This window comes from Rhipicephalus sanguineus, chromosome 10 (genome assembly GCF_013339695.2).
Source record: "Rhipicephalus sanguineus isolate Rsan-2018 chromosome 10, BIME_Rsan_1.4, whole genome shotgun sequence".
NCBI lineage: Eukaryota > Metazoa > Arthropoda > Arachnida > Ixodida > Ixodidae > Rhipicephalus > Rhipicephalus sanguineus.
Genome location: NC_051185.1, coordinates 109390848 through 109415617, shown reverse-complemented (window position 1 = coordinate 109415617; position 24770 = coordinate 109390848). Strand labels below are relative to the sequence as shown.

Genomic DNA, 24770 nt, shown 5'->3' with positions numbered 1-24770 from the left:
ATTCAATGATAAAATTCCACTTGAATTTCCCGTTACATTATGTTCTCGCTCAGTGAATGCCTCATGATTCAGCTCGCAGTATACTAGTAGTAAAAACTGCAATCTTTACTTGCACTGATTAAGCTACAGCCAACAACAACACAAAAGACAAAAGAAAAGGAAGCGAGTCCTGATTACACCGCGGGTTTCGCAGCCGCGGCCTCGACTCGCGGAAGGATATCGTTTTCGGCAAAACGCGATAGCTGCTTTGTTGGGCACTGATAATGAGCGTGTGAGTTTTCGCCAACTCTGTTCATAATCAATTGACCGATTGGCTTCGCAGCCTTGTTGTATGTACTACGTTTAGCGATTGCTTTCTTTTCCTTCATGGAGAATATCGCAGATATTTGCTCGACCAAAGCAAGGACCACGTGTTATCGGTGCTTCAGAGCGTCATTGAATGGCCCCTGCTGCCGTATGCTTGCCTGAGCACTGAAGCTTCCTACGCGTCGGTGCTGCTGTGGTCTGTCGGCTTGGTCTCAAGTCGCTACACAACGAGCGGACGATGCTGTCGAGTCACATGATGCTCTTCGCCAGTACAGCGTGCATGGTAAGGCTGCCCTTATGACTGCGGCTTTATGTCCAAATAGTGCAATTTGTGGCTTCTCGACGCGAATGCAAGTTTTCAGGATGAAATGTCACTCGCGTGGGCAGAAAACTTTATTCAACTCCACAGTTCGTTTTCCTGTGCGGGGACTTATGCGGGGACTTATGGAGAAAATTTTTTGTGAAATTTGAAATTTACCTGAATTGAGAATACCTACACCAGCTTAAAATTACATTTTGGCTTAAAAGATATATTCAGTAACTAATTTAAAAAAAATGTACTTTGACATCACAGTGAAAGGTATTGGCGTTCGTACCGGCGCCTGCTGGGAACAAAACGCTGAGAGGCAAACACTAAATATAAAATTTATAACAAAACCGCAAATAAAAAACTTGGGGGTAGCTTGAGCTTCGCTTTCAAAAGTAGAACGCGAAAGCATAATCGGACCGTGTTCGTATCGCCTTCCCAGTCGCTAGCATGACTTCGCTTCTCAATGGAGACTTAACTCGTGCCCAAGGAAAGGCAAAGTGTGACGCCCCCTCCAGGTCTAATATCCGTGCATGCGGCATGACGGAACACGCCCGCACGGCGGGGCGATTCCGTTTAAAAGTACGATGGATAGATGGATGGATGCTATGAGCGTCCCCTTTATAACGGGGTGGTGACATGTCTGCCACCAGGCTCGAAGAAGAAGTAAAAAAAAGAAAAAAAAACTTCCTTGTTCCATGTTGGCCTAATAACTTATCTCCATTGATTAAATCTATGTTATTATACCAAAAAAGTTATAAATTCACGGTCCATCTCTCTGCCTCTTCAGGCCTAATGACCTTATTTTCCCCTATTATTTATTTTTGTACTTTATCTCTACTTTTCTGCCACCAATACTCTAACCGTCTCTTACTTATTTCTATCGCGGACGTGTTCAACTTTCCAGTGTTGTCCCTAAAACCCAAGGCTTCCTGTAGACTCGTGTCCACACGTATACCTGGGTGAATATCGCCACATTCAAACAGTACATGTTCCATCGTTTCCTTAGTTGCCCGCAGCATGTACATTGTTCTTCCTCGTTACTGAATCTCGCTTTATAACTACGCGTTCTAAGGCAGCCCGACCCTGCTTCAAACAGTAAAGCGCTTCCCCTTGAATTTTCATAAAAGCTTTCCCTCCTTATTTCGTTTTTTCCCTTTCGGTAGTTACTCAGAGCCGGCTTCCTTTCCATCGATGTCATCCAATAAGTCCTCTCCGCCTCTCTGACCTTCCGCTTAATGCTCCTTGTTGCCATATCAGCCGCACTGCTAGCCGTATATTTACTGGTGAGCCTCCTAGTTCTTTTTCTCCACTGCGTGTCAACGCTTTTTCTATACAAATACCTGAAAACCTTCTCTGCCCATCTACTCTTCTTCATTTTCCTCAGCCTCTCTTCGAATCTCATTTTGCTCTGAGCTTCCCTCACTTCAAAGCCTGTCCATCCCATATCACCCTTTACAGCCTCATTTGTCGTCTTCCCGTGAGCGCCCAACGCGAGGTGGCCCACCGTCCTTTCATTTACATCCATTCCTGATTGTACCTCTGACTTCATGCACACCACTGAGTTCCCAAATGTAAGCCCCGGGACCATCACACCCTTCCACAGCCCTCGAAGCACCTCGTACCTATTGTATCCCCATAAAGCTCTGTGCTTCATAATTGCAGCCTTCCCCTTTCCCTTTGCTACCGATGTTTTCTCTTGTACCTCCATATATCTATCCCCCTCATTTACCCATAGTCCGAGGTACTTGTACTCGCTTACCCTCGGTAATTCTTTTTGGCCCTGTATTAAGACCGCATGGTCTTCGTGATCATTGAATACCATCAATCCACATTTTGTTGCACTAAATCCTAGTCCTAGAGCCTCACATTCCCTTCCGCATATATCTGCCAGTCGCTGTATATCATCTTGACTGTCCGCAAATAAGACAATATCATCAGCATAAAATAGACCTGGAAGCTTCTGCTCAACCTTCGTGCCGACCTGTACGGATGGATGGATGGATGCTATGAGCGTTCCCTTTATAACGGGGCGGTGACATGTCTGCCACCGGGCTAGAAAAAAAAAACCTTTCTTGTTTCAAGTTGGCTTAATACCTTATCTACACTGATTAAATCTATGTTATTTTACCAAAAAATATAAATTCATGGTCCATCTCTCTGCCTCATAAGGCAGAATGACCTTATTTTCCCCCATTATTTATTTTTGTACTTTATCTCTACTTTTCTGCCACCAATACTCTAACCGTCTCTTAATTATTTCTATCGCGGACGTGTTCAGCTTTCCATTGTTGTCCCTAAAACCCAAGGCTTCATGTAGACTCGTGCCCACACGTATAACTGGGTGAATATCGCCACATTCAATCAGTACATGTTCCATCGTTTCTTTAGTTCCCCCGCAGCATGTGCATTGTTCTTCTTCGTTACTGAATCTCACTTTATAACTACGCGTTCTAAGGCAGCCCGCCCTTGCTTCAAACAGCAAAGCGCTTCCCCTTGAATTATCATAAAACCTTTCCCTCCTTATTTCGTTTTTTCGCTTTCGGTAGTTACTCAGAGCCGGCTTCTTTTCCATCGCTGCCATCCAATAAGTCCTCTCCGCCTCTCTGACCTTCCGCTTAATGCTCCTTGTTGCCATATCGCCCGCACTGCCAGCCGTATATTTACTGGTGAGCCTCCTAGTTCTTTTTCTCCACTGCATGTCAACGCTTTTTCTATACAAATACCTGAAAACCTTCTCTGCCCATCTACTCTTCTTCATTTTCCTCAGCCTCTCTTCGAATCTCATTTTGCTCTGAGCTTCCCTCACTTCAAAGCCTGTCCATCCCATATCACCCTTTACAGCCTCATTTGTCGTCTTCCCGTAAGCGCCCAATGCGAGGCGGCCCACCATCCTTTGATTTACATCCATTCCTGATTGTACCTCTGACTTCATGCACACCACTGAGTTCCCAAATGTAAGGCCCGGAACCATCACACCCTTCCACAGCCCTCGAAGCACCTCGTACCTATTGTATCCCCATAAAGCTCTGTGCTTCATAATTGCAGCATTCCTCTTTCCCTTTGCTACCGATGCTTTCTCTTGTACCTCCATATATCTATCCCCCTCATTTACCCATACTCCGAGGTACTTTTACTCGCTTACCCTGGGTATTTTTTGGCCCTGTATGAAGACCGCATGGTCTTCGTGATCATTGAATAGCATCAATCCACATTTTGTCGCACTAAATCCTAGTCCTAGAGCCTCACATTCCCTTCCGCATATATCTGCCAGTCGCTGTATATCATCTTGACTGTCCGCAAATAAGACAATATCATCGGCATAAAATAGACCTGGGAGCTTCTGCTCAACCATCGTGCCGACCTGTTTGTGTGACAAATTAAATCCAATGTTGCTACCTTCTAGCGCTTCTTCCATCCTCACCATGTACAGCATGAATAACAGCGGGGACAAAGGACATCCCTGTCTCAGCCCCTTGCTAACTTCAACGCTGTCCTTGCTACTTATTCCTTCCCATTCTATACAAACTGTATTTTCTCGGTATATGTCCCTCAAAAGCTGAATGCAGTCGTCCCTTATGCCCACTTCTTTCAATATATCCTACAAAATTTCCTGATACGCCCCAGTGATATCAAGATAAGCTACGCATAAGGGCCTGTTTTCTATTTTTGCTATTTCTGTACACTGGGTAAGAACAAACAGATTGTCGTCTAACCGCCTGTCGATTCGAAATCCATTTTGAAGTTCTCCTAAAATATCATTTTGTTCTACCCACGCTTCTATTTTTAATTTTACTGCCTGCATCGCCAACCTGTATAGCACCGATGTAATGGTTAGCGGTCTATACGAGCGAATGTTATCCTTTTCTCCCTTGCCTTTATAGATTAAGTTCATTCTACTTTTTCGCCAACTGTCTGGTATTTCCCTCTCCTGTAAGCACTTTTATACGGCTTTCAGCAGTGCTTCTTTAGTGTTATGTCCGAGTTCGTTAATGAGGCTGACGGGAAGCCCATCTAAGCCCGGAGTAGTGCGCTTAGGGCGCACTGCGCCATCTCGCGGGTGTTGTGTCAAGCAACTGAAAAACCTCCGAGACGCTCGTGCCACCTACGCTGAATGGTGTATATAAAAATAGCTCGCCCTTTGTGTTATAGAGGGTGTATGCGTGGTGGCCGAGCGGCTAAGGGTCGCATGTTCGAATCCCCGATCCCACTCGAATTGAAGTTCACGAGTGAGACGATGACGGTTTGTTGGTAGCACATCTTCAGTTTTGGGTTCCTTGTAGCGCACATAAATGAGAGGACAAAAGTATAGGCGCACATAGACACACCGAGCGCGGTGTGTGTCTATGTGTGCCTGTATTTTTGTCCTGTCTCTTATGTGCGCCACAAGGAAACCAATGGAAGCGAATATTTTTATTATTTCCTTATTTGCATCTACTTTGAATTTTCGCTCTCGGGCAACAATCATTTTTCGCTTACAACCAAAGTTCTGGCCGCCGCCGCCGAAACCGACACTGGAATTTCTGCGAAACGAGCTCTTCAACGGTATCGCGTTAAAATGAAAGCGAAGGAAGGCATAGACGTTACGGAAGCGCTGTGTAGCTCAGAGACATGAAAGTTGTGGCGCCTTTAGTGTAGTGTTAGGATATTCGTGGAATTATTTGCAGCAGGACTACTTACTCGAGAGCGTAGCGGAATGTGTCAGCCCTGCCAGTGACAAGTAGGGTTCACACACACACACAAAAAACAGAGCGCTATTTCACTTGGGGGTTCTCTTGAAATTCTTGCGTTATATCTAACGTCGGCATTGACACGTAGAGTCAAGACTGTATATATTCTCAAGTGAATTGTATTCATTCGTTCAAAACTGGCAGCCGTTTTTAATACTCCTTCTGAGAGAAGTCGAAGAAAGAAAACAAGGGAAATAATTTGCCTGGTGTCGCAGATAAAATGTTTCGGCATTATTTTCGTGAAGAGCGTAGTGTTAAAAATACAGTAAAAATATTCTGAAAAGATTTCACATTTGGCCCAAACAACACATGCGAAATATGCCTTCAGAACATGTTTTGATGAAGGGTGCATGAACCAGCCAACGCGAAGTCGCTGTTTTAGAAGAGCGCGAGAATTGTTAATACTGCAGTGGTGACTATAGCATATCACGTTAGATCTCATGCCCTCATTTGACGCCTACAGCAGGTGCGTCGATACATGAATATGCATTTCTGTTTTCTGAAATAGAAGGAAAGAGTGCAGCGAGTGTGTTGTTTACTTGAACTTTGCCCCCTTTGTCTTGTTCCGTGCTCAGCTGTAGAGATACGTCATTATTGTTAGTCACAAATTCACCCGACTGTCGATCATGCTGAACATCGTCAGTCGTGCTCTAGTGCCTTTATTTGAGTGTTTGATGCTCAGTTCTGGTAAAGCGTGTTTGTTGGGAATACCTACTCAAATGGGTTCTGGAACAACTTTTCCAGGTAACCATCAATTGTACTTAGTATCGAAGTTCATTACCTCGCGAATCGGTCGCTGGAAATATGTTTCGAATCTGTCAAGTATGAGTGGGCTTTCTCTCTTCTCTCGTTCAGATGAGCGAGCTGGAAGCTACACAGGGAAGGGTGGCAAGGGGGAAGGAAGCCGCGTCACGCGTGCGTCATCAAGCACGATCGCTCCCAGTGTTGTTGCGGTGCAGAGCTCTGTGTCTTCCCTTGCCTTCGTTTCTTTTTGAGGGCTGGTTTTCTTGAGAAAATCAATACGCATCAACTCACACAACTCGCCGCTTTTTTGGAGATGCGAGTAAGGCAGGTGTTCAGAGAATGATGGGAGCTTGGCACTTCCGCAAACGCCTTAGAAAATCGCATTCCGAAGTACCAGGGGTGGCTCATCGTCGCAAAAGAAAAAATCTAGCGGCGTGTAAACCCTCATTCTGGTGACCACATAACAGCTTGTTCTGGTCCAAGACTTGCAAACACCTTCAAAATGACGTTATAATTAAAAGCACCATACAAAACCTAGTTTTATCTTCATTAGTTCAAACGCTACCTACGTGATCGAATGTTTCCTTCGTCCCAAATTGTTCAATGGCGAAAGAGGACAGCCTCTTAATGCTAGATTGTATCGCGCGGACACGGCGAAGAAATTACCAAAAGCAGTGGCACGGAATTTTAATGTAGCAGGTCCCAACTTCGACGATCTCAAACTTTACATACTTCAGTCAGACTTCCAGTTCCCGAGAGAGAGAGAAAATGTAGAGAGTCATACCTTGCTCACACGTTTAGTACACTACAGCCAATAATTGACATCCAACAGACAGTCAAGCCAAGGAAAGTATCGAGGACGTTATTTTCAGTAATTATGATATAAATGTTAAGGACTTCAAGTGGACGAACAGACAAATTGTCGTTTCGTCCACTTGAATTTATTCTCATTTATATTATAATTACTACAAATAACATCCCCTCTACTTTCCTTGGCTTGACTGTCTGTTGGTTCTCATCAGTGGCGTAAATCCAGAAAAATCACAAGGGGGGACACATATCCGCCATGGCAGCCTTTTTGTTTTTATTTTCATTTATATAAAACCTAATATCATACTTTGAAATAAAATAAAAAAAAACGACCATGGGTTCCCAGCTCGTTTATAGAGCATTGTTCTATTGAGTCTTCTCCGAAAGCGGTCAAGCGGCAGTTGCGAGTTCAATAGTCTCACACAGCTGAACGGTACTAAACGAAGGCCTACTCACAACAATATAAACAGGCATTAACGAAAAAAAGCTTTATTGCACTATACTTAATTCTCAAGCAGTTCCCGTATGTGGCGCTTGAAAGATAAACCTCAAGGGGATACACTTGCAAGCCCCCAACCCCCCCCCCCCCCCCCCCCAAGCGTGAGCACAAAAGGATGCCCCCCTCCCACTCCCGTGATTTGAGCCAGTGGTTCTCATTAACGTTGTGTCTGACAAGAAAACGGGCCCTTAAAGTCTCCTTCTTTCGTTCACTAAAGCCAAGTGGTATAAAGGTTTGAAAGGGAGCTCTTGAATCCATCCGATGTGGCAGATACACACCGAACGCCAGTGATACTCAAGCATTTATCCTAAGAATTGGTAGCCGTTTTGATCACCGAGAAATTGCCATTTTAAGGTGGTGCTTACTTTTCACAGCAGAATATCGAGTTGTGCTAGTTGGTGGATGTTCATCGTGCGATAACTAACAGCGCAGCATGGTTAGAACACGGACAGTATAGAAGCTTTCAGCGCTGTGTCCATTTCTTCTATACTGTCCGTATCCTAACCTTGTTGCGCTGTTAGTTATTCTACGATTACGTTTGAGAACCATGATTCAGCGAAATGACCCGCCCGTACCCTTCTACCCTTGTAACGACGCCTTTGCTACGCAGTTTCGACACCAGGGCGAAGGTAATGGGTAGCTTTACAATATCTGACATTTATGAGAGGTCAGGTACATTCACAGTGGCACACATTACTCCATCTGTAGATTGATGAAAAAAACAAGTTGGTCACCACTCTATCACGAACTTTACGTTTACAGTTCGCAGCCCTACAGACATGTGCGACGAGTGACCACCTGCGACCCATCTACGTGTTCTCACACATGACGAACAGCTTGGAGGAGTTCGAAGACTTCTTGGCACAGGGCGTCAACGCCATCGAGGCCGACATCTCGTTTGCTCCGAACGGGACGGTGACGAACTTCTACCATGGTCCGGGCTGCGACAGTGCACGCAATTGCGAAAGGAAGACCGACGCCGGCACCTACTTCAACCACGTCAAGCGTACTGTGAGCGCAGGTTTGTGCATCACGCGATACTACTGTTTCTGCGCACTCTCAAACTAGAAAGGAGAGCGCGCATCTAGTTTACTCAGAGAGAAAAGCCACTTACAGTGTTACGTTGCAACCGCATGCTCTCGAGTGAAACACAAGTCCCGCAAAATATGCGTATGTGCATAAATTTATGTTTTAATCTTTATGAAGCTGAGTCTTAGGCCCGTATTCACAAAGCAACCAAGAAGGGAAAAAGAATATAAGAAGCAAGGAGCAAGAGAGAAAGAGAGAGCAAGTGATACGCGCACACAACGGCCAGCGTTCACCGCGCACAATTCGACAGTCACAGCCGAGAAAGCTTTGAAACCAGTTCCTCTGCGCTGAGATAAGGATAAGGTTGGTTTGTGAATATGGGCCTTAGTCACACGACTTTTCTTAATCAATACTATTCATTAACTTTTGTCCGTTTGTCGTTTTACAGACGACTACGTGAACATCTGGTATTCGGTGTGATGATGCATAGTTCTAGGAACATTAAAGTGCAAGAATAGACATTCGCATTGAACGAGAGACGCAGGATGAGGGGTGACTGCGTCAACTACCATATAATTGCTTTTAATTATGATGTTACATGACTTCTGACGAAGCTTAATGAATTACGCGCTTGTGCGACACCTGCAAAATGATACTGAATATTTCTAAACGAAAAACGATAAATGTTTCCCGTAACAGCACGCCTTCCTTTAACTTCTCATATTCCATCAAGGCAGTCTCTTATTAATCTCTACGGTCTTGTAAGTGTATCGGCGTACATATTGCGAATTCTTTGCCATACCTTTTCATCACATCGAGCACGCATCAACCAAATCCAATTGTATACTCGGTTATTCAAAATGAAACCTTTCCCTTGCACCGCCGTCCACTAAAGAGCAGTTACTTATCATATGCGTTCGTCCTGTGCTAGAATATCGATTCATCAGCTATTTAAGACTTATCGACGAGTTCGAGGCTGTCCAGGATCACTCGGCATCCTTCATGCTGTAGATCATCGGACATACAGTTTAACTACCTTAAACCTTGTTTTTTGAAACCCCCACCTCAGCATCGCCCTATTTTGGGCATGTAAATATTCTAACCTGAGTTGATAACATTCTTGAGCATCAGCGTATGAGGACAGAAAGGGCAGCACAATTGACACTTTTGACAAAGGGCCCTAGATTGGGAAGAATTAGGGATAAGAGTTAATGGAGAGTATCTCAGTAACCTGCGATTCGCTGATGACATTGCATTGATGAGTAACGCGGGAGACGAATTACAGCTCATGATTACTGAACTGGATACGGAAAGTAGAAGAGTAGGTCTGAAAATTAATATGCATAAAACTAAAGTAATGTGGAACAATCTTGGCAGAGAACAGCGCTTTGCGATAGGTGGCGAGACGCTGGAAGTTGTAAAGGAGTACGTCTACTTAGGACAGGTAGTAACCGCGGAGCCGAACCATGAGAGTGAAATAACTAGGAGAATAAGGATGGGATGGGGCTCATTCGGCAAGCACTATCAAATCATGAATGGTAGTCTACCACTATCTCTCAAGAGGAAGGTATATAACAGCTGCATCTTACCGGTACTTACCTACGGAGCAGAAACCTGGAGACTTACAAAGAGGGTTCAACTTAAATTGAGGACGACGCAGCGAGCGATGGAAAGGAAAATGATAGGTGTAACCTTAAGAGACAGGAAGAGAGCAGAGTGGGTCAGGGAACAAACGGGGGTTAAGGATATCATAGTTGAAATTAAGAAGAAGAAATGGATATGGGCCGGCCACGTAGCACGTCGGCAGGATAACCGGTGGTCATTAAGGGTAACTGACTGGATTCCAAGAGATGGCAAACGCGTGAGGGGGAGACAAAAAATTAGGTGGGTAGATGAGATTAAGAAGTTTGCAGGTATAACGTGGCAGCAGAAAGCACAGGACCGAGTTGATTGGCGGAACATGGGAGAGGCCTTTGCCCTGCAGTGGGCGTAGACAGGCTGATGATGAATTGACACTTTGCAAAAATCCAAGTTGGCTTTCCAGCATGGACATTTTACAAACAAAAGCCCTCGTCAACAGACTGCCTTTCTCGCTCAAAGCGCGTTCACGGCTGCACATTCTAGCGAAGACGCGCGAGCACCACAAATGCTTTTCAAAAATTACAGCAGGAATGTCACGCCTCATGATAAGCCCTGTGGTGTAGAAAGAGAAGCGAAAGAAAGTGACGACAGGAGTGATTATTAAATGAAAGAAGAAATATATTGACGGCTAGTATGTGGTCGAGGTGGTTCGTGTGTAAAACATACTTGCTCACGCATGCGCAGGAACTACTGTGCAAATTGCCAGTCTCGTTTTTTTTTCAGAAAACAGAAGATCATGTACACCCTGCGCAGTCCACCATGCGCAGTAAGTCGCCATGCTTACAAAACTAGTAAACTGACGGTGCGCTATCACAGCTTAGACCACTGCGAAATGTTTCCTGCTCCTCAATAATCTCTCCATGCGCTTAGCCGGACCCTCGCAGGACCCGTAACAACGGTGCGCTGCCGCATTCCCGACACCGGATGGACGCCGTTGTGATGCCCCGCTGTTGAACTCCGCTCTCTTATTCGGGCATTAGGACGCCGACTTGTCCCTCTCTGCATTGTATTCACGTTATTTTCTACACCAGGTAATGTCATCACTAGGATGGCTGGTCCGTCTCAACCGCTAGGGTTGCTATACCTGACAAATCGTGCACGGCGCTCGGTATATGCTTTTCAGGTGTTGCTATCCCTTTTAGGGCCGAAGCTCCTCTTAGTCTAACCTTGTCCGGCGTAAGGCGTAAGGCGTAACCGGCAGTATACTACGACCCATCACCGATCCTTTGCAAACTATTTTGCCCACTACTTCGTCTTTGCAAACATCCCACTACGACCCATCACCGATCCATCACTTCACCGACCATAAAGCCGTTATATTGAAGGGGGAACGGAAGCTACCACTTACGATTAGTAAAATTTCTTGTATAAATATATACAGTGTTTGTCACGTCTTTGATGATGTACTGGGCTATCGCTTTGATTATTGCTGGGCGAAACCACTGAAGATTTCACGGTGTAACCATGATTGCTTCAGGAGCTTCGCCCCAAGCTCTTCATCATTCAACCGTGGATATGCTGTGAATTTTTTTTTCCTACGCGTGCGGCGCAGCACGGTGGCCTGTGTGTATGTTGCCACATTTACCATTCCTTGCAGCTGTTTTATTTTTTCAGTGAAGCTTTTATCACTCGCATATTTCGGTGACGGCGTCTTACGTGGAAAAACCCGGCACAGGCGAGCGTACAGAAACGGGGCCATCGATGGTGCGCCAGTCACACGCGCCTTTGTATTTATTACGACCATTGATGCTCTCTCGATCGCGGGCTCGTCAGCCATTTTTGATATGGCTGTGTGATCTTTTATCTTAATGCTGCCACATTTCACTGTTGCCTGGATATGAATGCATGGGCGTCGTTGTTGCCTGTAGCAAGTGAAGTGTTGCGATGCTAAATACGTGGATGAAGGCCGTGCTCCCGGCATGCAGGAAGGAAATAGTTAACACGGAGCATTGCGTAATGCGATAGTAAGAAAGGATGGAAGGAAGGAAGGAAGGAAGGAAGGAAGGAAGGAAGGAAGGAAGGAAGGAAGGAATAGTCGGTTAGGCACGTACACGCCAAGCCGCCGTTGCCCCCATTTTCCCGATAGAGGAGGGGCTCCTGTATTTTTTTTTGTATTTCTTTCCGTTTAATCTTTCTGTTGCTGCGGACTAGAAGGGCACTGCTCGAGATTGGTAAGTGCTCCCATTCCGAAGGTGTATTGAGTTGAGGTCACAATAAATAAGTAAATAAATAAATAAATAAATAAATAAATAAATAAATAAATAAATAAATAAATAAATATTCGCATTTACAAAATTTTGGACAACTGATGGCAAAGCGCACACTGTGTTTGTTTCCTTCTACGCAGTGTGGAAGGTCATAAAATATTAATCCCCCACGAAGGTTCGCATTGATGTCTTGTAATACTTATTTTCAGACGGCAGCGTTTACAGGCTACGTCGTAATCCCAGGGTCAACGCAAGAAGAAATGAATTAAGTGAAAGAAAGAGGGAGCTATAGAGATGTATTATGAGTGCGAAACACGTGCGACCGTCAGAAGTCACGCCGTGCATTCACATATAAGACGACTCGAAGGCGAGAGCAAGCTGCTTTTTCTGCTCTTTCATCTCAGCTGATTGGTCCCTGGTGCTCAGCAGCGTCACACCAGAGACGCTAAGCCAACATGGCGGCTTCCCAGAACTCGGGTGATCATCTCAGTGAGGTATTTCGAACCTCATTGGGGCTGAACACAGCGTCCCATGAGGTCACTGTGACCGCTGTGATTCGTGCGCACGCTTTTAACGGTATTTTCGTACGAGTGTGCCCTAACTCCTCGATGCGCTACGACGCTTTAACGGGCTGCAATCCTAAGCAAACAGAATTTGATCGATAACACACGATAACAATGTACTTTGTTTTCTTGCACCAGAAAACGGACGACATAGGGACAAAATGCTGCTGCTCTACGTTGACATCAAACCCAGCAACCTACCCGGAAAAAAAACTATGTACGCAGCCGGCGTCAGCCTGGCCGAGAAACTCATGCGTCACCTTTGGAGTGGAGGTTAGTGTGACGAATGCTGTAATTTCTTTTTATTTGCTATTTCAATTACAGACCTTTGTAATTCATTACGTCGCGTGGTTATTTCGTGAATATTTTCGGTGAGCTTAAATACGGGCAGAGCGGCAATCATTAGCATGGCATCAAATGTCATGGTATCGCACCCGCCTCCCTGAGAGGTTTATTTGCATGAAGGCAAGGAGTACGGCCTGAGCAATAGTATGCCTTGCCTGCGACTCTATACCGGGGGAGGGAAACGGGGAGGAAAAAGAGTAATGGATGACGATGGTGAGTTAGGGAGGCGAGGATATACAGTCCCGTCATGCTGGCGCAATGCTGTGCGTCGAGTCCAGTAGTTTGTAGAAAGGCTGTGACCGCTCTTTCGACCACAGTTGCACTCTTGCCGTCAGGCCAAGGGCCCAACACAACCTCATGAATTAATGACCTATTATGAAGTTGTTCCGTAGAGGAAATCAGTTTCTGTCGTTCACCTGTGTTTGCTGGACAGGTACAAAATATGTGCTCAAGTGTTTCTGGCACTTGACAGTGATTACAGTTGGGACCGGTGTTACTGCAGCCGACAATATGCGCATAACGTCTTGTGAAGGTCACACCAAGACGAATGCGGCGGATCATACTCGCAATGTGTCGCTTTAATTCACGAGGCATGCGGAACCTCATTTCCGGGTCCCGTTAGCGCAACCGCCGGTGTCGTCGCTCCACTATGGGCAGGTGGCGACAAGGTGGTTATTTCACTTTCTTTAACGTTACAATTTCTAGAACTTAAATATAATTATCAAAAAACATGGCTGATTTCTCCGTCATAGGAATCGGAATAACACGAAAGTAAGGCGTGCCCTTAAAGAAGTAACTGAATGTTTTCTGTACGCTCATATAAGAGAGTTTGCAAAATGTATATTGATGTCTGGCAGCTACAGCACCGTTTAACGTGGATATACCCACTTTGATGAATGGTGGTACATCTCCATCCCGAAGACTAACGTCCATGCTAAGTGATTAAGCAAAGCCTTGTGGCAGCTGTAGTAGTTAACAGTGAAAGCGTAATCAGAGAACGAGGTGTGATAGCCAGAAGAGCGTCGCATATTGGACGCAGAACTTGGTCGCCATTCCGCGGCATATTAAAATGTGATTGAACACCACCACATTAAAATGTGATTGAACACCACGGCCGGACTAGACGGAAACGCAAAGCGCGTCGTGCCGCCCCGGTATCCCGGCCGCGATTTTTCTCGCGGCGAGCGCGTGAGCGGAGAAGGCGGTGTTACAGCCAGGTGAGACAGGCGCGCGTCGCAGAGCTATTTTTGGTTTGGATTAGCGTGATGATATGAGCGAGGCCGACGCTTTTACGAGACTAGGACTAAGGTCGCCACCTCGCGGTGTGTTAATTCATTGACCATGAACTTCTATTGAAAACGCGCCGAATGGGACGGACGTGTAACGCGTTGCAGGGGCTAGTTACGGAGGCCACAGTAATGGCGAATTACTTTACGTCACCGCTCCCACAGGGCAACACCACCCCACCGACCGGGAGAGTGGTAGATATAAAAGGCGCGTTTGTAAAGCCTCTGCAGTCTGTGACCGTGGCGCAGTGGATAGCGTGCCGGACATTTGTTGTTGCTGACCGCGCGGTCGTGGGTTCGATGCCGTTGATGGAACTTTTTTTCTTTGCCATCTGATCGTGTTTATTTTTTCGACGTCATTTCCGTGGCGGAAATACGTCACTGAAGTCTTGGTGGACCCCGGTATAAAACACTTTCGTGGTAATAATGCTCTTAGGTCTGCGTCGGTTTTGCTGCCTTTTGGTCACGTATCGCTGTTAGTAAAAAAAAAAAAATCGCCAAGCTTGCACTAAGCCGCGCAAGGCCTGAGAAACAGCGAAACTGGACGATTCTGGACACTGAAACTTTTGCTTTAAACATGAATGTTCACCAACTAGCCCATCTCGCCTTTTCAAGACTCTTCTGGTTGCTTCTAGGTTGTTTCTAGGCCTTTACTAGGTGATGCAGGTTGCTTCTAGGTTGCTTCTAGGTTGTTGCTAGGCTTTAGCTACGTGATGCTACGTTGTTTCTACGTTGATTCTCAGCGCAGAGAGGTTCGGGTTAAACCTCACACAGACACGACACCAATGTCCAAACTGCAGACAGGGAACCTCGCGCTGATATCAAGCGTTCGCGCTTCTCATAGATCTACCGGCACGTTGTCGTTGGCGTAGGCCTTCCATCGCTTCGGGGTCTTCTCGCAGCCGCCGTTGCCTTTTCCGTTCCCCAGTGTTCTCTCGTTGTACGTACTAGGGGTCTTCGGCTCGCTACCGTCGCTTCGCAGCCATTTGTTGGACTTACTGTTGCCTTCTTCATTTTTAGTGAACCAGTGGTCAGTAATGGGATTTACCCAATTTCTGGGGCACATACCCGTTTATGATGATGAAGTGGTGAGTAGTAGGATTTAACAGTCTACTGCCACACGCTTCGTGGCCGATCCCCCGTAGTGGGTTGAGCTATTCCCCTAAGGAACCAACCAACCCAGTCACCCTTGGTGGGTTGAGCTCGGGACTCCATCTCCATGCGCCGTTCGCGCAACAAAAGATGGCAATGGCGTTTCCTTTCTGCTTGAGAAGCCATCAACGGCAGGCCTCGCACGCAAGCCGATGTTGTCGCATGCGCTCTTCGCGCGACGGAGATGGCCGGCTCGTTTAATCTCTGCTTCAACCGCGTTCGCGCTTAGCGCTCGCGCACTTTTACTCGCGCGTAAACATAGGACGCGTGGGGCGACGCTATCGATTTGGACTTTAAACGGTGCATGACGACGGCGAAAACCCACCGAGAGTGTCCATATAACTGCAATGAAAAATAAACGAATCAGTTTGTTTACTTTCCTTCTTGCTTTTAGTCGCAATGTCCCGACGTGAGAGCTCAGTGGCTGACGTGTAGGATTGGCAGCGCGACGCCTAACCGGCAACGCTACCACAGTGGTGATTGAATAAAAGAATCCTAAACATAATGCTCGATGTAAAGATTGCCAGCCTTTTTCTAACAAAAGTCCGTGTCATAGGCAAGGCAGTAACGAAATGGATGATTAATCAGGAGGTGCGTTAGAAGGTTTGATTAGCTGCTCGACGAGGTCCGCCGTGCTACTGCGGTAAATTTTTGCCTTTCTTTCGCCGAATGTCTCAGATGATTAATAACCGGAGCTTGCAGTAAATTATTTAAATTGTGTTCTTTGTATAGTGCATAATCTATATAAGAGGTACATACTCGTATTATGTTAACTTTGTATAAGCATAACAATGGGCCCGAAGCGTCATAAATGTGCATGTTTCATGGGTGAAAACGTTTTCCCTAATATTTGTGCCGCTTGAGGAACAATCGCGTTCTTCTGGCAATGCCATCGTAAAGCAGCATGTAATAGGGCACACATAATGGCCCATTGAGTCACACTGACTCGCACTTGAAATGCAGGAGGAATGAAAATTAACTGGTGGAAGTGATGCGTTCAACACCGTATCGTTCGAAGCGAGACGCTGGGTACGGTGTGCAGTTTTGTCTGCGTCCGCGTCATCTTGTCATCGTTTTCTTCGCTTTGGGACGTTAAGACCCAACAGTTCTTATAATACTTTTCTTCATCCTTGCCCTTGGCTTAAAACGGCGTGAGGGAGTTCAAATCTGCCACTAGACGTCGGACTCACGCTCTTGCAGCAGCGTTCAATCTCTCAAGAGCCGGGCGCTTTAAATGCAGCGCTATCAGTAAGCGTTGAAACTGTTACCCACACTGCTGTTGGTATTGGAATGTTTCTCGAGGGATGAAAAGCGAAATGCTTTTAGAAATGAAAGTCGCATCGTATGAAGCTGGGCTTGCGAATGATGCGTTATGGACTCACAGGTGAATTGACTGACGGAAACAGTGCAAAGGGGCAAGCACCAAACAGCGTTTTCTTGTTTCATAGTTGCTGCATTGGCGCTGTAAGGCAATCTAATTATTTCGGTTGGTTGTTCCTTAGTAACCTGGCGCAACCCACCGTGAAGGATCGGCCATGAAAGGGGTGGTACCTTGCTTTAGAAATGAAATTGTTTTATAAACTAAATATGTTTCGAAATATATTGCTTACGAAAGAACTCATTGGTATAATCAAGTCAGAAGATTAGCGCAGCTCGCACTAAGTCGCACAAGGCTTGATCACGGCAGGGCTGCTGGGCACCTAACTGGTCCTGATTTGGCAAGGCTTTTCCCCATTCACGTGTGTCTTCCCACCCCTTGCTATATTATACATGGCCGTGCTCGCTCTCTCCTATAACGCGTATATGTCACAGAAATTGGGCGAATCCCACTACTCATCACACTGGTCCAGTAAAAATCAAGGGAGCACACGGGCGGCAAACACCTATTAGGGGCCGACCGTTGCATCAGCTTCTCTAGTTGACCATCTCTACAGAGTTCTTGGCCGGCGAATGAGGGCGTGCCGGTTCACGATGGCGATAATTTTCTATCTAGGACACAGGGCAAACCCCGACCATAACAACTCTGCTGTAATAAAAAACCACAGTCTCCCCCGCAACGGCTAAGCAATAAATGCGATAGCAACAAATTAGAATGTCACACGAAGAACGGCCACCAGCTCAGTACTTCCAACACGCCGTTCTAGTGCCTTAACATTCATATCGTTTTGTCTCACGTAGCAAATCACGTACCTCGTCGTAAACATTCCTGTGGCTAAAAGCCAGTACGCTAGTACCAAAGGAAATAACCACCTGAAGTGATCAATTTAAGCCCATTCTTCGGAGCGGTTCATCTAGAAAGCTTTTTTTTTTTGGATGTGTAAACAATCTGCATGTTAAAGAGAAATGACGCAGAGATTCACTCTTATTGGAATAGTGGCATAAATGTGACTGCACCAGGCCAGACCTGTGTAGGTAGATGTTCAGTGGGAGGACTCGGCATCGTAATCTGGTAATTAATATTTCTGCCCTTCTAGTGGAGCACCATCAATTATTCGAAGAAGGTGACGAAACTCAGATGCTGACAAAGGAGATTTAGGGAAGTTATTTGACGTGGAAAACTTCGCACGGCAGGGACAAACGCCGACATCGGCAATACAGAAATTGTGGGACCGTCGTGTGATGCTAGTGCGAGTGCATTTAGATATTCACTGAGGGCTAAAATCTTTCTGACCTGGTACCCGCACCAAGCGAATAAGACCTAAATGTCGATGTGTGTTTGAATAGCTGTGTTTTCACATGTTTTCTTCCTTTGTTCAAGCGAAGGGCGAGCAGCTATGCAGCTGGTGCGGATCATTCGTACCGCTATGAAGCAAGAAAAATGAGTGAACATGTGAGCAGCCAGTGTGTGTTTCATGCCTGTGTTCCAGTTCCTCCCAATCGCATGGTAAACGTGCTCCTGTCGGTCTTCTGTGTAAGTGAGGTGGAAGTTTTCAGGGGTGCCCTGCATACGTTGTCCAAGGCTGCAAACCACGCCGACCTTCTTGAGCATGTGGGTGAGTAAATTCGTTAATTCAATCTTTCTGCAAACCATATGACTCCCTATTTTTTGCTATCGAGTTACATCACTTGAATACGTTTCGTACGGCTGTGCTAACCTGCTGCATACCCGCTCCAGACGTCGCTGCGTGGCTATGATGTGTTACTGAAAGCTAGGTGGCGAGTTCCTGTTGTCACACCTCTCTGCCGTTCGTGCTATGGAAAATAGCGCTAGGACTTTGAAACTACTCAGCATCAGTTCAATATGGCGCCTCTCATTACTTTGTTTAACTTTAGGAAATTAAGCAGCTGAAGTTAACCTCGGCCTATTCGTAACCATGCACAGAAACCGATTTCTCGATTTCAATATTAAACGAGTTGCTGATTGAAAGGAGAAATGCGATGTCTGAAAGGGATAGCCAGCTATTTAGAATACAAATCGAGATATCCCTGCCATCGTAACGAAAAATCCAGCAGATCCCACGCACTGTGGGAATCGATGTAATGCGAAGCAGCCAGCCGGGAGGTACATACATCGCCTTGTTTGTCTTTGAGGCAAGTGAAGGCATTCATGTCATGACGTCTAGTTCACTATCGCATGTTTGTCATGCATGCATGCATGCATGTGCAATCTGGTATATACCGTGTTACTGAAACGTATATTCTGGTATATACAATGTATGACCTGCCATTTATGTTCTTCATCCAGTCACGTCGCGCAATACCAATTTTGATGTATATATAGCTAGCGAAACGGCCGCGAGAGCCCCGAGACCATGTCATATAAATCATGCCGTACATGACCTGCGTGTCATGACTTGCACGTTATGACCTGTGACTTACGTCCGTCATATACTCTTGTCACGTCATACCAATTTTTGTATGTATCAAGTTAGCGATACGACCGCAAGAGCACTAAGACCGTGGCATGTAAATCATGTTGCTCATGACATGCATGCGATGATTTTCATGTTTTGACCTGTCATTTATGTTCGTGATGTGTCACGTCATGCCATACCAATTTTGATCCGTTTAGATAGATAGATAGATAGATAGATAGATAGATAGATAGATAGATAGATAGATAGATAGATAGATAGATAGATAGATAGATAGATAGATAGATAGATAGATAGATAGATGTTAACGCTGAAAGTCGCAGAAGTTCGCTAAGAAATGCTTTGCATTTAATAATCGTGTCCTGTATTGACTGAGATGTGCACTGAGTTCGTTATTGGAAAAGTACTGATATATTTAATCATTCACACTCAGTCTCTAAAGGGGTATTTGGTGCTCTATACTGGAGAGAACAAGGTTGGTACTCGTGACCCTGCGGTTAGTGCACGTGACTCCTGTGCACTTCTGTTATATATATTGAAATGAAATATATTTCATACGTTATAACTTTTTTTGGACATCGTTGCAGTGCGCAGGTCAATTTGTTACTATTGCGAATAGAAAGTAGCGCTGCCTGCGTGCGTCCTGATAAAAGAATCTTCATGAGCGGTCCTCAATGTCCTCATTGCACGTACTGCGGTTAGGCGTTTGTTCGCAACAAACGCCTACAGATGCGCTGTTGGAAGCTAGCTAGGATTTCCAACTCAATCGCAATAAGGTGTCCGAGCGACGACGTTTCAGAAAGCTAACTCGTTAAAATCGCGCGTGGCGCTACGAGGCCGTCATGTGCGTAAGCCTGATTTCGTTTCGGGTAATTTAGGTTTGCTTGCACATCGACAGTACAGGGAACGAAGACGAGCCATATATCGCGGGCCTGTGCTTAAACGAAGCGAATGAAATACAAGAAATGCCTGTGAAGTGAAGGCCTACTTATGGAAGCCGCTATTAATTTTCGAAGGTGGCTGAAAAGGCGCGTATAGTGGTGGTTAACCAGAGTTCTGCCAATTTCTACGAAACGCACTTAGCTCAAATTTTCGTTCATTTCATTGGACATTTCACAACGCCCGCGAAGGGGGCAAAAAGAAAATTAGAACTTTTTGCTGGGCTAGTTGGTACATAACATTGAAAAAAAAAACGTAGACGCCTATCTATCTATCTATCTATCTATCTATCTATCTATCTATCTATCTATCTATCTATCTATCTATCTATCTATCTATCTATCTATCTATCTATCTATCTATCTATCTATCTATCTATCTATCTATCTATCTATCTATCTATCTATCTATCTATCTATCTATCTATCTATCTATCTATCTATCTATCTATCTATCTAAATCTCTGGGACATCTACATTTTGCAAAACGTACCTCATCAGAGTGAAAGTTCTCGACGCCATTTTGAACTCCTGGAATTTTTAAATTACCCTCACCGTACCAAGCCTTCGAAAAATAACGCTGTTTATAAAATGTATATGTGCAATAATTTATTATTTGTAGATAGCGGATTGGTTCCATTTAGAATAGATTTGGTTCGTTTGGTTTTTAGGTCATAACGTCTGGAAGCGACTCCGGCTATGAGAGACGCGGTAGTGGATTGCTCCGGGTAATCTCGACCATCTGGGTTTCGTTAACGAGCGCTCAAATCGCTCATTACACGGGACGGCAGTGTTTCGATCGAATTGCGACCGCCGCGGCTGGGATCAAAGCCGCGTCCTTCAGGTCAGCAACCGAGCACCGTAAGCACTGATCCATTACGGTGGCCACGGATTCATATCTCTCTGCATGTCACCTGTATTGAGGCCACGATCTTGTTCGTCTCTATGATTCTCATAAGTCTGTGTTCATGACGCCGTTTTCAAGTGAAACGTATGGTTGGCGATGTATGGTACGCAAATAAAATCAAGTGTTTATTTCAACGAGTCAGCGCCGTGCTGAGACACATATATGTGTCTATACAATACATATATCTTATACCAAAGTAGGGGAATTGTCCGAGGGGCTCGTTTTCTGTATTTATACTGATGAAACCTACATACAAGGAAAGCACAGGGAACATTATATGTGGTTACTTAACTGTATTGTAATGATTCTCACATAAATTGAAAGAAATTAAAGTTGGTTATGGCATCGACTGTTGACCCGAAGGTCGCGGGATCGAATCCCGGCCGCGGCGGCTGCACTTTCGATGGAGGCGAAAATATCTGAGGCCCGTGTACCTAGATTTAGGTGCACGATAAAAAACCCCTGGTGGTCGAAATTTCCGGAGCTCTCCACTACGGCGTCCCTCACAATCATATCGTGGTTTTGGGACGGGAAACCCCAGATATTATTAAAGAAATTAAAGTTACGAAAAGATCACCCCCTCCGTAGGTGGGATCCGAAACCACAGCATTCGTCTCCTGTGCTTTTTATGTACCTCTTTTTCTATGAGTTTTATTTTTTTTTATCGGGGTTTCATAACATTCGAGCCAAGGTTGGAGTTTCGATGGGCTGGAGGCGACTTAAGGTGTACTCTTTAAGAAACATAATGTCGCTAAGTGCTAGCGCCCTAATAATACACTCTTGACAGGTTTCGACGTGAGCGGCAACAATTTCCTTTCAAGCATCGCCCTAGCGTTCAAGAAACTAGGCGTGACACGGCATCGCTGGCAAGGAGACGGCACCACCAACCCGTACATTGACGTTTACCCGACAGCTCGAATGTCCTGGGTGACAGCGCGGCGAACCAGCAACGGGTCGGTGCGCAATTACGTTGACAAGGCCTACGTCTGGACTGCTGACCACACCTTCACCATCCGTCGATTCTTGAGGTGACTATGTGCCTTGCAAGAAAGGCGAGCAGGCAAAAAAAAAAAAACGGGTAGCGTTTTTAGCGAGAGAAAATTAATGAAAGAGCGAAATTCTCACACACCCATTTTGTGCGCGAAACTACAGTGGAAAGCATCACGGGTTCCTTAGAAACTAAGGCTCGTAATTAAATTAGTCCTGTTAGGGGCTCGACACTGGGACCAACGGCGCATCCAGTGTCCCTGCCTTGCGTTCTTTTAACTCGCTTACACGCTGATGTTTGCTAGCTTTCGGGATAGTAATGTGATCGTCCCGGAAGAGTGTTACTACCGGGTTCGAATTACAGAAGAGGATAATTTGGAGCGAACTGCGTATCTCTCTTTCATATTTATAAATTCGGGTTGCTTCTGTGGCTTGATGTGGAAGAACGGGTTAAGACAATTTTTTCATGTATGACCCTTACTCCGCCTTGCGGTACTGACTCTCCAGCTTAGAGGACACCTGACGGCGAAATGTTTGCTAGTGACTTTTGTACTGTAATTTGTAGCTTTGTATTTAATAATCTCGAAACTGAAACGTGAGTTCTGTAACTTATCGTGTAATTAATACTGGTTTCTCTAATTATGACCAATTTTGTCGTCCCTTTAAAGACGTCCGCTTAAACTCATAAGGTCTCAGTGCCCCACCGCAGGGGGAGGGCCATGAGATAACGTGCGCTCGAGCCTTGGTGACGTTGTAAGCTCAATGTTTCAATCAGGGCCCCGCGCGCGATAAAGAATGAAACGACGTGGGTACTTCGCTATGAGTTTAGCCTGTCAAGTGTACACTAGATCAGTGGTTCACAACCGTGAATGTTTTGAGGGCCTCTTGTGGACCTGTGCAAGTGATGGGGGACCCCTTGCAGCGGGAGAAAAGGCCGGGGGGCCACCGCCCGGCTGCGGCGGCCCCCGCCGCAGCCGGGATTCGATCCCGCAACCTGCGGGTGAGCAGTAAAGCACGATAACCACTTGACCACCGTGGCGGGTGATACTTTTCGTTTGACTCCACTGAACACTAGGTTGCATATAATCATCCATGACAATTACATTGATTACTAAGTAATGATAACAATAAACAGTACAAATCCATTATATGAAATCGTGGTCTATCGTCTTATCGTGACTGTATACATTGAAATTCTATCTATGCTACACATGTGCTTCTACAATGAGAGCTTGCCCCCATAAGTTTAAAATACATTGTTAGATTATTTATTATTATTTATTAGAATTACCAATTCCCGATACGTCATCATAATAATGTGCATCACATCTGCAGACTTTTCCTGAGTTTTAACGCGATAAACATGCACTTTATCAATTTAGCGACAGGCGACTTTTTTACCCCTGTAGGGCTGCTTTTCCGCAGTATAGATTAAGAAAAAGTCGTCGGTAAAAAAAATCCAGCCAGCGTAATCACACCAAATTGCAAACACATATAAAGCTTGTCCTACTGTATACATGCAACTAGAGTGCAATTAGGGAATAAATGACCGTTGCGCTACAATTAGCTTTTCAAAAATCGCCCCATGCATTTTTAATAAATGCACAAAAGTGTCTCGGGAAAGAAATGCAGCAGGCGGGTTGAAAGTAATCGCTATGTACAGCATAAGACAATTGTCAGCATTTAGTGCCTCAAGTGCAATTTGCGAAAAATAAGGCATTTCTTAGTAATAAATTTTTAATGAACGCTCCCCATAGAGTTACGCCGAGCGCTTCCTTTTAGGGTCCACTTTGCCGCAGTAGTCGATGTCCCAGATTTTTGGACAATAATTGTACTTTATGTTTGTTTTGTTATGTGTGGACGTATGTTTTTTTGAATTCTATACATTCAGTAAGCGAGAGAAGAGAAGAGAAGAGAAGGCCGGCGTATATAAAGGCGCCTGCATGCTACACTGTATAGGGGAGGGAATTGCGGACAGAAAGGCCCTAGTAGAAGAAGGGCAGGAAAGAATATGCTATTCTGCTAGATGCCACCAGAACATTGGTGAGACAACATGTTGGCGCATTTACTGCGAATGCCCCCCTTAGTGCGAGAATCGGAGTAATCAAAAATGCAGTTTGGAGATGTATGACTGACGTTAATCTTCCCATGCTTTTCGTTTCAGGAAGAAAATTGACGGAATAGTGTCTAACTCTCCGGGAAACGTCTTGGAAATTCTCAAGTCAGCTGAATTTTCGAGCAAGTACAGGCTTGCTAATAGCCTGGACAATCCCTGGAAACGAATTGTTTAGTTGGCATGCCCACAGGGGGGGGGGGGCAATTTCTCTTGGGAACACATCGAAAATGGAGTGATAAGCAGAAGTTCTTGTTTTTATGATACCACAATGTTCGTGCCTATCACAAATACCAACGGTCAAAAAGATATAATAAAAATATTGTCGGGAAGTTTGCATCCCGTGAGCTGCTGCCTGAACCGTGTCCAGAGCCGTACTTTGAGCCGCCCG

General features: G+C 45.3%; 1 protein-coding gene across 1 annotated transcript; it reads left to right on the top strand.

The window, feature by feature from the left end:
* The first annotated feature begins 370 nt into the window (after positions 1 to 370).
* LOC119371634 (dermonecrotic toxin SPH) lies at positions 371 to 24726 on the top strand. The gene is made up of 6 exons (XM_037642084.2): positions 371 to 589; positions 8159 to 8417; positions 12975 to 13109; positions 18487 to 18612; positions 22067 to 22307; positions 24431 to 24726. Exons 1-6 carry the CDS (start codon positions 545 to 547, stop codon positions 24555 to 24557), a joined length of 933 nt encoding a protein of 310 aa, XP_037498012.1. The 5' UTR covers positions 371 to 544; the 3' UTR covers positions 24558 to 24726.
* The last annotated feature ends 44 nt before the right edge of the window (positions 24727 to 24770 follow it).